At 47.1% G+C, this 17,200-nt stretch overlaps 1 protein-coding gene across 7 annotated transcripts in view; it reads right to left on the reverse strand.

Annotated features, from left to right (window-relative positions):
- Positions 1-17,200, reverse strand: part of GRAMD1B (GRAM domain containing 1B) — a 76,126-nt gene that overhangs the window by 34,905 nt on the left and 24,021 nt on the right. For 6 of the 7 annotated variants that reach the window (XM_042831935.1, XM_042831936.1, XM_042831934.1 and 3 more), the window contains exon 2: positions 235-445. In XM_042831935.1, coding sequence (XP_042687869.1) covers positions 235-348 — 114 coding nt within the window. In that variant the 5' untranslated portion in view covers positions 349-445. Of the gene's footprint in view, positions 1-234; positions 446-13,584; positions 13,602-17,200 lie in introns of those variants that run through there. The other variant, XM_042831933.1, reaches the window with a different exon arrangement.

Genomic DNA, 17,200 nt, shown 5'->3' on the forward strand with positions numbered 1-17,200 from the left:
CCAAGCCATCAGCAATTCATGGGCTGAGTTCAATGAAAGGATGACAGAGGGTAGGTCTGACCTCCCCAGATGGCCTCCAGTTAAGAGTTTTTAGAATCACACTGGGGGAAGAAGGAGGGTTAGCCAGAGGTAAATAAAAAAGATGGCACTGGACAAAGCCAGTGCACCACATTACAGAGCTGAGAGCAGCAGATGCGTGTGCATCTTGACTGCAGTTATTTGCTCGCTCCTTACCTTGGAGTTCTTGGCCCCACTGCGGCCTGACTGAGAGGAACAGCTCCGCTGTACACCCTGCTCCGGCGTGGAAGGGGATTTGTCTGAAGAGTGGTCTGAGCCTTTTTCCACCATGGTGTCTCCTTGGGAGTCCTGCGGTGTTGGGGACCGGGAGCGTTTGCGCAGGATGGGGGAGCAGGCAGGCGTGCTGCGGTTTGAGTTACTGGCAGTACTGCAAACAGAAACACAGAGCACAGATGTCAACTTTCTGCTCCAAGAGAAAGCAAATGCTTCACTGTCCCTTGAGGCGAAGCTTTACCCAGAGGTTTTCTCCAGTATCACAGCAGATAAAGCTGCCCAAAGCCACGCACCCACTGCCACACACTTGGGACTGATCTCCCCCAGTGAAGTTAGGCAGCAGACAGGTGTCATTCACTGAGAACGACTGGAACTTCAGCTGCCTGTCAGTGTCTTTTTCCACCCACTCTTCCACTGATCTATTCACAGAGAAGACAGGGGAAAATGAACTCATTTTGTCCTGTAGGCTCTGAGACTTGAAACCGATGAACTGAGCTAACAAAACCTCAACTTGTGCTCAAGAATAAGGGAGATGCCAGCACTCTCACCCTACCCCTCTGTTTATTTCAGCAGGAGGGCTCCTTCCCAACAGCGTGCACAAAAAAAGGAACCTTATCTTTTAGGAAATGCTCTATTAAACTTCACCAAACCCCCTGGGGCACTGCGGGGGGATGGAAGGGGGTGTGCCATCACTCACAGATGATGCAGTCATGATTTCCTGCATCAAACCATCCTTTTCCCACACAATCAGAGTTAACATGAAAACGGTTCACCGGAACATAAAAGCTTTCACGACTTGAAAAAATAAAAGCAGAAAAGGAAAGAGATTCACAGAAACAGTGAATCGTTGAAGGGAGTGGAACTTCTCATCCCATGCCTTCCGCCAATGCCTTAACACCTAAAGCAGAAAGCCAGTTCTGTATTTACACAGAGCTGAGCAGCAATCCCAGTGTAAGACAGGAAAACTCAGATTCCCCTCCTGTTCCTTGTCTGATGCCTTTTCTCCTGGCAGATTCCTCCAAACACCACATCTATTCTACGCTGCAGCACCGGCAGCAGTTCAGGTATATCATGAAGTGGAAACACTACCATCTTTTTGACTTATTAAAACATACAAAAATACCAGATTTCTTTCCAGACTTTCAGCTGACCCAAGTCAAATGGGCATTGCACTCACTCTGCCTTCCCACTGCTACCTTTCCTGTTCAATTTAAGAAGCACCAATTATGATTTTTTTTTTAACAACCCAACACAGCTGCATCTAAGTCCATCAGCCACAATCACCAGCTACATGCACAAGGTGCTGTGCAAAGGGCCCTGCATCCTGCACTTCATTAGAAGTGCTTCCAGGGACGGAAATGGTTTCAAATTGCCATTCCTATGCTTATTAATAATTCCAGATTCTGAGGCTGTATTGCTCCTGTTCACGCTGTGTAATTGCTTATCTGGCATTACAGCAAATTTCCTCAATCTTGCCTCAGCATGCTCGACTCAACGCAAACTGATTCGAGAGTCCCCTGAATTACAAGAGAGGAATTTGAATCGAGCGTTCCTGAATCACGTATCACTGTGCTGGATTGCTCTGAACAGACATCCTCATTTTCTGCTGCAGCCCAACAGAACTTGAGCTCCTCACACACCACCTCCTTTTCATTTCCAGCTCATGGGAGCTCACACACAGGTTTCACTTTGAGTTTCAACTTCAAGCAACTCTATAAAGACCAGGTCACATTCAACCAAGGCTCTGCTCATTACAATTATGGCAGAGCACCGAATTCTGTCTGTTTCTAAAGTAAAGCATAGGATAACTAGATGAAAAGCTGGGCAGAGAAGCATCATGCACACATGAAACTCAGATGAAACCTGACAAAATGTAATCAAATGACAAATGAGACAGACTTCGCCTCCTGTGGGCTGCAATAAATTAATACTCATTTCTATGCACACTCACACAGACATGAAAAACACATTCTCAGCTCTCTCTCGTGTGCTTTAAGGCTGCTTGCAGCATGCCTGGCCCAGGCAGCGTGTGGCTGAGACGGCCAGCTCATGCTGATGGCTCAAGGACTTGCAGAGCTCCTCCAGTGGATTTTTTTGGCCATGCTTGAGCAACTAAGCTCCACAGCAGCTGGCGCATGGCTGCTCACCCAGCTCGGCGTGCCCTGCCTGGGCCAGTGCCAGCTCTGCCAAAAGGAACCTCTGAGAGCAGATTGGCCTCGGAATTTGCTTTCCACTCACTGAGCATCTTCTGTGTGCCCTAAAAAACTAAATCAGCTCTCTGCACAGCCCCACAAACCTGCAGCCCTCTGTCCCAAGCCCCTCAAAACCTCCTCTGCCGCCACTGCTGCTGCAGCCCCAAGTTTGAACCCGGCCCAAGGCACAGCCATGACGAACGCTTGCTGCAGTTGCCATAGTGACCGAGGCCTGCAATTGAACCAGGAATCGGGTGCCTGAAACGCCAAAACAACTTGACCCACTTTGACAATAACAATAATAATAAAAAAAATAATAGTAATACATAATGCTTTGCAGAACTAATTGAGCAGAGAGCATTCAGGGCTCTCACACACACTGCTGCAGGGCAGCCTTCAGCGGATGCAACAGACCGAGCGAGGGACGGAACACCAACAAGCCCCCCCAGGAAGCAGCCCCTTGTTGCTCCTGGGTGCAACCCCCAGCCAACACAGCCCCCCATGGGCTGTATGCACCTGCTGAAGGGCTTCTGCCCACTGCTTCATGCAGCAGCCATGAGGTACAGCCATGCTGTGGGCACAGTGCTGGGCTCCTCGCAGGTAGCGATCAGCTGGGATTAAGAGGACGCAACGCAAATCCATTTCAATCTTGCAGCTGCAGAATGTGAACTAGAACTCAGCCGGTTGTAATCGTTGTGTTAGGAGGGTACTGAAGGATTTGGAAGGAGGGCAGCTTGTGGGAACAAGGGGCAGCTTCACTCACACAGCTCCCTGCCACCACCGGCTTCCCAGAAGGCAGACGCAGATTGGTGACACCATTTCCTGCTGCATATTTCTAACCCCCTCAGACTTCCTGAAGAAAGTCCTGATCCGGAAAGCTAATTGCAGCCTCCACCACCATCGCCATGTTTCCCAGAGGAACTTGCTTTGCCAGAACAGAGGTGCAGAAGTTGCACGTCCCCCCTGCAGCCAAGGGCACCCACCTGTCAGCATGCAACAGGGGCCCCAAACGGGGCAACGGGCAGCACTGCAATCGTCAGGCTTCATTCTGCACAGTGCTGAGTGCTACATCTGTGAAGAAGCAAAGAACTTAGGCACGCATTTAGCTCTGTGTAAAGGCCCAATGAAATCTAGGCTGCAAACAAAGTCAGGCCTGTGCTTACATGCTTTCAAGGACGAAGGATATCCTCACACAAAACAGAAGTGTGCTGGTAAAGCCTCGAAAAGAGCAGGAAATAACACAAGGTCAAGAAGGCACCTCAAGCCTGGCTGTCTGACAAAAAGAGTTAATTCTCTTCAGCAGCAGACAGCAAGGGGGTTAATTAGACGCCCACAAAAATGCTTTTCACTGATACAGTCTGACATCATTGGAAAAAGATGAGGTTCAGAAACTCATTATGCAGCCCACCAAGCAGCAAGCAGATGGCAGCAACTTTTGGTCATCACCAACCTACACGGATTGATCATCTGAGAATGAAACCCTCCATGCATCCCTTGCCCTAAAGGCAATAACAGAACGCTATGCTTACATTGCATCTCCCAGCAAAAAAGATACAAAGAAAGCATTAAAGCATTAGGAGAGACAACTATAGAGCTATGCAGACACTAAGCAGCGTTGCATGACAATTGCTTTAAAAACAATACTTAAGAGTATACTTTCTGCATGCTTTTTAAGCAGTTATTTTTTAGCCATGTCCAAACATTTCCGAGATTATTTGGAAAGTTCACAGAATAGTTTCCTCCTCCTATGAAATTCAACAGCATGTTTACCTATTGACGAGATAAAATTAATGCAATTACTGTGCTTCAGGGGAGCAGCAAATCACTGCAGGCATTAGGAAGGAATTGGCCTTCAGCACACATACAGCACCGTGAGGTTGGTCAAATGCTTTATTAACACTGCCATTGTCTTTCTCTGAATCTGATACTGGTTACCACTGGAGACAGACTAGCAATTCCAATGGTCTCATATCATATGGAAATTCCCACTGTACTGCGCTTGAAACAATCCTCAATTTCCCAAGAAAAAGTCAGAATGTGTTTTCTAAATAGAACAAGAGAGATCTTAACAATGATGTCTGATACAGGCATATGCTAGAGAGGACCATTCATCTGCAGAGAACCAAAAAAGTGTTATAAATTACATTCTAAACCGCTTAATCACCCACAAATTAATAGTTACATCTGCTCTGAAGGGAGGCAAACCACCTGGAACAAAGTGGGATGAATAATAAGATGAATTTTGGGCAGCAGTAAAGGGAGAACAACACAAAATGATGCAAAGTAAGACTTCCATATCCCTGTGAAGCTCACTGTGTGCCTGCTTCACCCCCAGCCCTGCCACAGCCCTAGCTGCACCTCCAGAAGGGTTAATGGCAGGGGCTTTGTTTCCTCTCCTTCCCATTGCAATGGCTCTGCTGTAATTAACAGCAGGAAATGCAATATCTGACATTACCTTCAACGCCTTGCACATCTTCTCAACACAGAGTTTAAAAAATTGCAATACTGCACTCAATAGTTAATGATCAACACCCAGACTGGTTTTTGGATGGTTCCTGTGTTACCTCAAGGAGAGCACAAACCTTATTCCTTCCAGCCCACCTCATACCATAACCTCAGCAAAGCTGACAGAGGCCTTTATTCCCAGCACAGGTAGAATCCTCCTGAATGCAATCCAGTCGTGCAGCAAGAGTTTTATAAATCACAAATTACTCATCTAACAAAGCCTCACGTCATGCTTTGCCAGCAACAAGCTGCAGGTGTACAGAAACACCGTGCATCTCAGGACTGGAAGACAAAGCTGGAGTTCTACATCCTCCCACTCACTCCTGCCAGACATCACCATTAGCTTCCAGGGATTAATGAAAGATTCTCTGATCTTCAACCCTGACCAAATTGGTTTATTTCCCTCATCCCTCAGCGCTTCACCATTTTACTGTTCTAAAAACAACAATGCAACATCCTCCCACCCCCTCATCCCGACATCCTCCATGCCTCCATCCTCCTTTGCTCTAAACGTGCAGCAGCACTGTCCAGCTGAACGTTAAAAATAGAGAGGGCCAAGGGCAGAAAACCATCACTCACATACAGTCTTTTGTCCTCAGGACCTGATTCAGCCTTGTCCCCACGTGGTATATTCTCTTGCTTCATCCAGCTTTCTGGTGTTCAGTGGCATGAGCAGTTGGGCATGAAGAATTATTGCACTTTAGCTTAAAACTTCCTTCTACTCTACTGAGACAAAGTCAGGAGCTCCATGGTAAACCTACCAGCTTCAAAAGGGGTTGTCATGAAAATGCACGTGACTTACAGAGCAAAGACACAGGTATAGATTCTCCGTACTGAATCAGTAATTTCCACAATGGACAGGATGATGCTAGTCATCAATAATCTAAGAAAAGTATTATTTTTAAGGAATAGGTATTCATCACATTCTCACTGTCCCTAGATTTGCACAGTGCAATGAGCCCTTGTTTCCTATTGCTATCCCCCACCAAAAAATAAATAAATAGCCACCTGTATAGTGTTTGGAGGATGGAGCAGCACAAAACAAATCCTGCCTAACCCTGTCTCTGCAAATACATCAACGCTGAGAGGAATGCAAAGCAGAACTGAGACAGCAGCATGCATGCTCTGAGAGCTTTTAAGAGCATGGGAGCACATGGGCAAACAAAAACACCATCTTCCTGCAGCTGCTGCCTCCGGTGAGTTGCTGTGGGGCCAGACAGTGGGCTCAGCCCCTCCGGCCTCCCACTGCCCAGCGAGCAGAGCTGTCCCTTGGTGGTGGGGGTGGGAGGTGGGGGTGGGCAGCCGGCGTGACCGAAAAAGCAGGAGGGGTGCGGGGAGAGAAAGCTGCAAACAACAATCAGATTTGATCCTCGTTGTTTCAAACAATCGAAAAGGCTGCTCTGGCAATTCTGCTGCAGGAGAGGTAGGGCGCACGCATATGGGGGAGAATAAGGGAGAAAGGAATCGGGCTGGGGAAGGGGAAAGAAAAGCAGCATCTCTGCAACATGATGTCACGCTGTCTGCTTTCAAGTCCCCCGAACAGAAAGGAGCAGCAGCAATGGCAACCAACATGGACTCCAGATTTAATCTGCCTGGAAAGCGTACGTCTCGGACGGTAGATTTGCTCAGCAAACCTGTGCCCAGCGTGGCACACGCAGCCCTCGGGCTCCATCTTTCACACGCATATATGCACACATACACACGCAGGCACACACGTTCGGAGCCGGCAGACTGCACACACAGGCAGAGAGAGAGAGAGGAAGAGAGACACTGGCAACGGAACAGGAGAGGAACACTAACCTGGTAGCCATTAGGGACCGGAGCGCGGCGCGGAGCAGCTAAGAATTCATTCATTCATTCACTCGCATGTGGTGGGAGCAGAGCGCTGGGGGGGAGGCAGCTCACCTCCAGCACCATCGCCGAGCCCGTGCTGAGGGGACAGGGACAGGGGTCCTTCACGGACACCCCCAGCCCTCTCTCCTGGCCTCTCCACACGCTGCCCGGGCTCCTGCCATGGTTCGGCCCCTCGCTCCCCCCGCTCCTCTCTTTGTGCTGCTGGTGATGCCGGGTGCCGCTCCCCGCACCGCCGGCTTTTTCACACCCGCACACACGCGTGCGCATGCACGCAGCCTGTGGGCTGCCGCTTTACATAACGCGAGCCCCTTAATGCCTGGGGATCCATCCCTGCCCACCAGAAGGGGGAGGGGGGAGCTCCCGGGATTTTTCCCAACGGCCCCCGATTACAATCTTGGCATTTCTGGGTGCCCTTCGTCGAGTTTGGCAAAGCCTGTGAGTGAAGATCCTGCAGGTTAAAAAAATATATCCCTTCATCCTCCCTGTGCACACACCCATCCAGTCCTATGTGCAGGAGAAAGTTTCAAAACCTGCAAGCATGTCAACACAAGAACAGTCAGGAAAATTAAACCCTAATTAACAGGCAAAGTGGATTATCTAAACTGAATGAAACACCGTGAGGACACATTCCGAATTAAGGTGACCTCAACTCAATTTAGCTCACTCCATCCACAAAGCTCTAATGAGGTTTAATTTTTCATGCCTAGCCATGTATAAACAGGCCTGGGGATTTTTAAGAGTTGTATCATGGGAAGATGGTGACTTTGTAGCGTCAGTGAGGTGTCTGGAGGACACACACCTGCTCCCAGGCACCTTCAGGCCAAAGATGCTGCACCAGTTTGGCCACAGTGGTTTAAAAATGCATTCCTTCTCATCACCTATCAGGGATGTTTGCTGTAAGAGTTCCCTGTGGTGTCAATCGAGCCAGGAAGGCAACTCCAGAGCATGATTCAGACTACCTAAGCAAGGCATCTGCAGCCAAATTTAGATGCTGCAAATGACCCCTTGGAGATGCACTGCTCCCACTGCTCCTTAAGTGATGTAAATATGCATTGCTCTGCCCTCCGCTTCCTTGTGTTGTATTTCATCCACTCCAGCCACTGAAACAGGGCTGACAATTTTCTCTTCAGAATCAGTCACCACTTTCAGCACTAACGTCCCAACAGACCGTCTCTCCAAAAGGCTGATCATCCAGCACCTCACCATAACCAAGAGCAGTGGGAGCAGGAGGTGCTTTGCTCCTATGAATCAATGATCTGCACCAGCCCACGTGCCCCCATGCAATTCAAATGCTGTGCATGGTTTTAAATTGAAAAACACTCTCATCATACACCTACTCAGATTAGGATAGCAGAACAATAACAGCATTTTTTAACATTACTGAAAGAATGCACATACGTGCACATCCCTTCCCTGTGCATAAGCCATTGTTCTAACAAATGCATTGTGCATCATTAAGAGAACCATCAGCTCAATGCTAATTTTGTGACATCCTTCTTGTGGACATGCTTCCTTCTACAGTTTTCCCATTACAACGCTGCCCATCACCAGCATCAAAACACAACAACCTCCCAAACATACTACTGGCTCACAAAACCTAATTTAATGAAAGCAAACCTGTTTTTATTCCCCTAATTCCATCAGCACGCATTCATTCAGGCTGTGTTTTCAAGGGTTTATCCCTACTTACAAGAAAAAATTCTGCTAAAATGAGACAATGATGTTTCTCAAATAATTACATGTTCACAATCATCTGAGATTTACAAAGAGCACCAAAAATAATCCATAACACCACAAGAGCTAACTGCCACTTCACCCATTCATGTCTGAATTCAGACTCCAACTCTGCAAATCTGCCCTGGCTGCAGCAAAGCAAACTGCCAAGATGAAAGAGATGCATTTTTAGAAGTAACAGCACTAAAAACTGTACTTAATTCAAGGCTAGATTATCCTCCTTTGAAAAACAGTACCAAGAAAGGTTCCATGCTTTTCTAAATTCTGTTCTGTACCTCAAATAAATATCAGTTTGGGCAAGTCTTATACTTCAAAGCAGGCAGCTGAATGACCCCATTCTGTTTCAGTCTGTGAATCTTTATTGTTTATTTCTGTATGACATTCAAAGTCATGCATGGAGAGCACATCAAGGCTCAAAGCAGGTCATAAAGTGGCAAGATAGGTCCAGCACCTGAGCTTAAGACCTTCCCATTCTTCAGAGAGACATCAGGCAAGGCGAATCCAAAGATTCATCTTGGTTTCTAAAAGCACCATAAGAGCAGTTGTAAAAATGCAAGGCTTACCTGAAGAAAAGCTTCTTTGGCTTTGCTCAGGGGCAGTGTGCAGAAGGCAAAGTTATGGGTAACTCAAAAAAAATCACATGATAACTCAAGTGCTTTAAGAACTTAATTAGATTCTTCGAAATTCAACCAAGAACTCAACAGAGGGAGAAACATACTGGTATGTTTCTGGCTCTCTGGAGCACCATTCATGTCACTATGAAGACAGCTTGTTGAGATGTTCTGGTAACAGCGCACTGGGAAAAGGATCTTCACACCCTTTAAGGAAGCTCTTAAAGTTTTCTTAAGCTACCAGTTCCTATTCAGTCCAAGTTGCAGAACTCATTTTACATTGACCAGTTCTGCCTGCACATCATGCTCTCACCTCTTGCCATGGTGTTAGAAAACCAAGTCAAGCATCAGCACATGATTTCCTGTGAGGTCGGCATGGGGAGGCCTTGACTGCTGACCTTCTCATGGCACGGCCTCACACCATCACACCACTGCCCCAACACCACACTAGTGAGCCCCACAGTGAGGTGGAAGCTCCCACAACAGCAAGGAGCTCTGGTTCCAAGCACGCACACCAGACAGCACTGCCCAGCCAAAATTCAAGTATGTTAATGCACACTGAACCTCAGGTGAGGGAAAATGATGCACTGGTCATGTAATTAAAGCCCAAGGCTGACAATGGATGCACAAGAGACAGTCTGAACACACAAGGTCTACAGAGGAAGGGGTGGATTTGAGGTGCACTCTGCATCCAAGGGGAGCAATCGTGCTCTCTGTGCAATCCACACCAGCAACAGGAATGAAACAAATCTGTCTGCAACGCGTGAAAACAGGTAAGATCTCCCACTGCTCCTTCCCCAACAATTCCTTGCTCATTTTTAACGACCTTTTTTGAAAAACCGAAAGCCACTGATTGAGTTTCACCCAACAGGTCAAATCTTCAGCTGAGTTCAGAGCAGAACCAAGGACAGTTACACTCCCACAGCGCTGCTGTCAGCTGCAGCAAGGCACAGCAGGCATCTCAGAATGCTTGTCCTCAGGGGATCCTCAGCAGAGCGCTACAACCTCAGGATCTGCAAGTAAGATTACTGTTAATGGGTAGCCGACTTATTAGGATGGTAATTAAAGTTTTGCTCGCGTCACTGTTGCAGCACAGAAGCTGCGTTTCTCCATCACACCCTCTACTCTGTGACTGGGACGTGCAGTCGTGTTGGCTGCTTTCTGCCCACAGAACATCCAACATGCAAAGTGGGTGCTGCACTTCAAACCCCAATATTCTCACTCTGTTAAGCAATAAAGAGAATTTCCAGAACACTTCCTCCTCCTTTTGCAAAAAAGAAAAAAAAAAAAAAAAGGGGGCTCCCAGACGGGTACCAGAACAAGTCCAAATCTTGTTGGAGTACTCAGAACTGACAACGTTTTCATGGATGCGATGGCTCCTAAGAGCACATGGGTTCCTCCAGCATAGGGGAGGAAAGAGGCATTCATGTGCTCAAAGGCATGGGAAGGCTGAGGGGGGAGGAGGAGAACAAGGAGAAAGAGAACAAAGTGTCAACATCTTAACTGGGACACACAAAGAGCCAGTTCTTACTAAGAACTTAATCCAGGATTAACAAGAGGTCAGCTACCTCTGCAAGGAGACTGCACTAAAAGGAGCTAATTAGCTCTCCTTAATTGCACAAAAGGAACCACACACAATTCAAGGCATTCACAGCAGCAGATCCTACCTCACCCAGGAAACAGAGTCCTACCTGTCGGCATTGCACCATGCTCCAAACTGCACACGGAGAGCTCAGAGCAGGAAAGGTGACATGATGACATCACGACAGATGTCATGACAGTGTGTGGGGAGTGAGGGACAGCACCAAGGGGTAAGGCATGTGAGGGAGGGCTGGAGTCTCCTTCAAAGGGGACAAGTGACTTTAGTGTGCCCAGGATCTTTCCATGCAGTTTTATCATCAACTACTGCTATCACATGTGGAACTGCCCCAGAACTCTGCAGTGATGTTTTCATAAACTATTATCCATGAGGATATGCACTTGTAACCCTCTTTAAATCAGTGCAGTATCTGAAAATGAGGAGGAGGGACAGCAAAAGGAAAATCAGCCCATGTCTCTCCATAGGCCCAACACTGCTCTATGCACTGAAACCAAAACAGAGGCTGTGGATGCCCCGTCCCTGGAGGTGTTCAAGGCCAAGTTGGACGGGGCCCTGCGCAGTCTGGTCTAGCATTAAATGTGGAGTTTGGTGGCCCTGCGTATTGCAGGAGGGCTGGAGATTCAAGATCCTTGAGGTCCCTTCCAACCCAGGCCATTCTGTGGTTCTGTGAATCACACCCCTCCCTGGCATGGCATCCTGGTAAGGACAAATAGACAGAAGAAAGCAAACACCCAACTCAACACACAGAGGCAACGGCTCCAGCCTGGAACCCACTGGTTTGGGATGACGCAGTGGAAAAGGCTGCCTGAGCTGACCTCCCACAGCCTGCCCTCAATTTCTAATGATACCTTCCAAAAATTATTTGCAAACTGTGTATTTGCAAGAGTGCACCAATTCCTGATGTGACAGAAGATATTTATATTCTACATTGTGCAGCTATTACACTGTACCATCTCTTCCCATGCCAAATTCTGAACTTCTGATGGTTTGTGTGTTATCAAAGGCAGAACTGTAACTTCACAAATACTTGGATGAAAACTTTCATTGACGCACTCCTGTATATGCTGATCACCTGCAGAATGGACTGAAGCGTCTCAGTGAAGGGATAATCATTCAGAACACTTGAAATACTGAACTTTTTCAAACTGAAGGCAGGTATAAAAGCAACGCACTTCTTAAAAAGCTCATTCCTGTAAGCCTCGCCTACATTGCTCTGTATTTATGTTCCTTGCCAATTTTTGTTTGATATTAAGCCCATCTCCTTTTTGCCTCTGAAGCCATCACATGCTCTGCCCCATGCACTGATGATAAGCTGTTGCATGTTTTTCTCCAGAAGCACTCATGCTGCACTGACAGATAATGCATACAGCAGTCGGTGTGCTTGGAAATGAAAATTAAGCAGCCCATCAATAACAACAGCAGAAGTCTCACAGCTCGAGCACTAAATGTAACACCTGCATTTCTCTGTTAGCACTGTGCTGAGGGCTGGGCAGCTTGCAGACAGACAGAGCCCTCACCTCGAGGAGCTGGCAGTGCCAGCCTTCAACCCTGCAGTGAAGGGCATGGGGACAGCAGGCTGTGCTCAGTCCAAACCTCACTGTGCTCAAGGAGATAGCTTCAACTGCAAGGTCTGAGGGCATCCTGGGTGCAGGAAGCGTGCCAAGTTTAAGAGAGGATGAAGGGAAAAGCAAAACAACGGGTTAACCACAGTAATAACCTCATACACACAGATAAACAGCAGCAGAAACAGGAGATCAGCCATTAATGACAAGCTCCTGCAGGATCATTACAAAACTGCCTCTGTAATCTGTGTGTTTCTTCTCTTACCCCTTCAGGATGGAGGCAAACATCACACACCACTGTATTTTCAGTTATATTTAGACCAACATCAGAAAAGCAGCAGCAAAACATCACCTCAAACCCAAAGCACACCAATCCCATCCTTTGGACATCACTCAACATGAGAAAGCCACATCCACTCTTGCTCCAAATAGCAGGGAAGCAACCCTTATGTACACTGCCCTTAGGCAAGCCGAGCACAAAGGGAGAACTCCCTGCCATCTGGGTAAAGCTTCAATAGCTGCCATTGGAGAGAGCAGAATGTGCATCAGCTGCTCGGTGCCAGCGGCGGGCTACAACCAGCCTCCTGGTACAGCCATGCCCCACTGCTGCAGTCCTCTCTGCTCCCTGCCCCACACTTCACTGCACAGGAACAGCCCTGACCCATGAGTACATTTGTTTAAAGGGAAAAGGGCACTACAAGGGTGTCATCTTTTTCTTTAGCACTGCCTGGTGCAACATTCGCTTCTCCATCGTGTCATACAGCTGCAGTTACAGCAGCTGCTCCGTTTTTTGGGGCTGCTCAAATCTCTTTATTGCAGCCAAAATCAGCCTTTGAAAGCCTCCACCAATCGCTGCTTTCAGACCCCCCTGAACCACCAGCGATCTTCTCTCCAGCCGCCCATTCAGACACAATGGATCCATCCCCACTCTCACTAATTGACTTTCTTAACCTTGTATGACCCTTTCCTTCCGGGATGGGCTCAGATTCCTGTAATCCTGCTGGCCTCACCCAGAAACCCACTGAGCAGTCACTCAGTGCAGCCCTTACTCTTGCACAGCACGGACGCGCTGCTCTCTAAGAGCCTTGCCCAGCTTCTCCCCCACACCCCACACCCTTACATCCCAGCTTCCACTTTCCTGGCAACCCCCTGTGCCCCATCCCAGCCCTGCACTGCGTCAGGACATCTTCCCAAGGAACTGCCAGACCTCTGCACACACTCAAACACACAGAAACCTGAATCCACTGGGAGAGTCCTGCTGCCTGCTGGGGAGGTGAGCAATGAAGAGCTAACTGCTTGCATAGCCTGTTATCACATCGCTTTTCCCGAGGCACTGCACTGTGTCTTCCCTGCTCCTCTGCTCTCCAATTCTGAAACCTTTCAAACTGCAGACAGCAGCAGTTCTGCTGAGGGAGAGACCATTACAGCACGCGAGCTTCTCCCTGCTCCGATGCATTCTGTGTTCTCAAAAAGTAGTTGACATAAAGATTCCCTGCTCTGATAGCAGCCCAGCATAGCTGAAACAAAGCCTTCTTTGCAACGTGCCACCAGCCCTGGCATCTCAACTGGCTGCTGCCCACTGAAAAGAAACGCACCCACTGTCTCTTTAAGAATGCTCATATCCCACATCAGCAGGGCTTCCTTAACCCTGCCTGCTCCTTGCTCTCTTTGCTGGCCGCAGCTGCAGATGTCACAGTTTCCTCACTGCACATCCCTGGCATCTCACGCCACGTGTGAGCTGTGCTTTTTAGCAAATATCCCAGTGCTCTGAAATGCAGGGAGGACTCCTATGACAACAAAGGAGCAGCCAGCACTGATCTGAGCATCCTAAATACCTCTAGATTCACCTCCCCTCACTTCCATGAGCCGTTCTTGTCTGAACACACCATCACTCCCACAGACAGCTGGAGTTCACCTTGCAGACCCTGGGTGCTGGGCAGCTCCTTACCCCACCAGGCACAGCCCAAGCTTTCTGCTTCCCTGAGACATCAGCAGGCAGCACAGCCAGCTGCAGGAGAAACACTTGCCCTCAACACAGGGGTGTTTCCAAATATAAGCTCTAGGAAAGGCCAGAAAGGTTATAAAACACAGAAGATAACAACGTGAGTCATACTGAAAGCGTATATAAACATACATATAAAAGTCTATAAATTAATGTATATGAAAGCCTGTCTCATAAGAAAAATAAACAGGCTGTGATTGCTTCTCTTCCGGGCAAAGCATGAAGATAGCTATCCTCCCCCAGTCCTTTATTTTGTTCCTAGTCCATACAGGCATTATAGAGGCAACAGCAAAGCATGTACATCAAGCCAAGGAACTGAGAAAGCAAAGAATCAGCACAGCTCCACATTCCTGTACAGGAATAAGCTCAAAGGAAAGCAACAAAAACATCACATTATTCATGAGGCTCATTTATGAAAAGACACTTGAAGGTTAAACAAAGCAAAGCAGTCAACAAATATTTAAGGAATGCAAATGCCACGGAGAAAGAGCAGCTATATTAAAAGATTTTATAACAATGAGCAATGAGATGAAACTAAATTGAGGGGAGAAAAAAAGAGGCTGAAGGCAAATCACTGCAGTCAGGAGAAAGAGAGAAGTGGTACAGCCATGCTCATAAATAGCATTAGGTAACCATTCATAAGGGCAAAACGGGGAAACACGTGGCACTGTCAGGGGCACAGATCAATGACTCAATTCTATCAAGTCCTTTTCTCTCTCTCCATTCTGCTTCTCATCACTTTCCTAACAGGCAGCAGCCCAACCCAGTAACTTTTTGGTTGCTGCTGTTGACTAGCACTGTGAGTCTCCTTAAACGTTTACACTCAGCTGGATCAGTGTTACAGATCTTTGAGCATCACAATTTAGAGTTACTCTGTGTTAGTGAATCACCTGCAAAGCTTTCATCTGATGTATTTAAGATTGTGAACCTTGAAAGAACAAATATCCTTACAATCATACAGTGTTTTTAATTGTGAAGAAGACACAGGCTGCTTTTGGGCAACGTGGGTTCAGCTTGCAACTCTGGCCATGTCAGCTATGAGAAATGGCAGTGATGTGGTAGGCTGGTTTGTCTCATCTGCAAACCAAGGTTATTATCATTTCATTTTCTCTACCCTTTGCCTGCATGGCCTGTAGTGGCTGAAAGTCCTCAGGACTCACACTGGCTCTTGTACATGAAACTCTCCTTGCATGGTGAAGAGCTATTTGCAAAACCTTCTCACTAAAAAAAAAAAAAACAAACACAATTTCAGATCCATGTCCAAAACCACTCCTGCTATGACCTGTTGTCAAAAAGAATCTCACAAGAGTCAAAGGGAAAAAAGCTTGAAAAAACAATATTGCGTGTATCTGAACTGATGACGCAGTTTCATTGCTTTGAAACAGCCACTGAATGCTGGCCAGAGTCCCTGAGCTGCAGCTGAGACACACACAGACCATCCTCCAAGGCCTACAGCTAAGCAGCAGTTCACCTCCCAAACCTCATTCTTAAAACATACATCAGATTGAAGGCCACCACATCACCACACTGCTTCTTAATTACTGACAGATCTGAAAAAAATAAACTGCAGTACCGAGGGCTGCAAACCCACAACCCAATTTCCTCATAAACAAAGGATGCTTCTTTCAGAACTGCATAGCTGCTTTATTTCTATTCCTAACGGGTCAGAGAGACACCAAAATTACAGCCCTATCTTTCCAGGCTTTCTAAAATGCCTGTCCCCAGAGCAAACCTTTTAATTCACAGCACTTCATGCACCATCCCTCACTTGTGTACAGCTTCCAAACGACTCCCCTGGAATCCTTGGATTCTCTTTTGCCATCATTTAAACCCAGGCTTGTTTGCTTAGTATTTCATTTAAAGAATACATCTAGTTAAAGAGAGAGCTGTTCTCTACACCAAAGGTAAACAAGTTGTTTTCTCTCCTCCCCCCGCAGCTAATTTGGTGCCTTATATCATGTAAATGTATATTTACATAATCACATTTTTGCTACTCCTGACTACACATCTCCTTCTTCTCTCCTACATCATTTTCACTCAATTCGTGTTCTCCATTTTTCTCCTTCTAGTTCCACAGTTAGGTGTGGCAAAACCACATTCATCCAAACCTGAGATTCCAAGTGGTTTAAAATCTCCCAAAATACCAAAACCCTGCCACCAAAAAACATCCTTCCATCTCTGCTCCCTTGCCACATGCATAGAGTGGCTGTGACTCCACCCAAGGGGGATGGCAGTGCTTCACATCCCATGTTTGCAAACAGAAAGCAGAACATCCATTGTCAGGCCCCTTGGCTAACCACAGAGAGCGTTCTGTCCAAGAGAAATGGTTATGGAGAGCAAACCACTGCACAAAGTGAAATGTAACCACCAGCACGGACCCAAAGCTGGCCAAAGGGAAAACTCCAGTAAAGGAGAAGCTTAGAGAACATTCCACCATCGTGCACTGAGCATGTGGCTCTGAAGGAGCAGCAGAAGGAAAGGCAATGAACTTATGCACAGCATTTGTTTTGGTCTCAAGTACCCTTTTCTGAACTTGCTTATTTTATGCTTGGATAGTATTACTGCTATTATATCTCAATTTATATAATTTACTTTTCCAGACTCAAAATACTGAAAATTAACGGTTACTGTGCATAGTAAGCATCAATTATAAACATAACAGCAGCCTGATACTGAGATACACTTTACAACCAGGACTGAAATGAGCAACAAGCAAAGGAAGACTCAAGAACAAGCACAGAGCTGCTAAACACAGCAAAGGAATGCACTGGTGAGCTTGGAGTTGGGATTGAGGAGCTCTGCTCCCTAGGGAACTTTCAGTTGGCAAATGTGATCAACCAGAAGAGATC

Source organism: Centrocercus urophasianus, unplaced genomic scaffold, assembly GCF_019232065.1.
Source record: "Centrocercus urophasianus isolate 14NV4802_14NV808 unplaced genomic scaffold, USGS_Curo_1.0 seq_37, whole genome shotgun sequence".
NCBI lineage: Eukaryota > Metazoa > Chordata > Aves > Galliformes > Phasianidae > Centrocercus > Centrocercus urophasianus.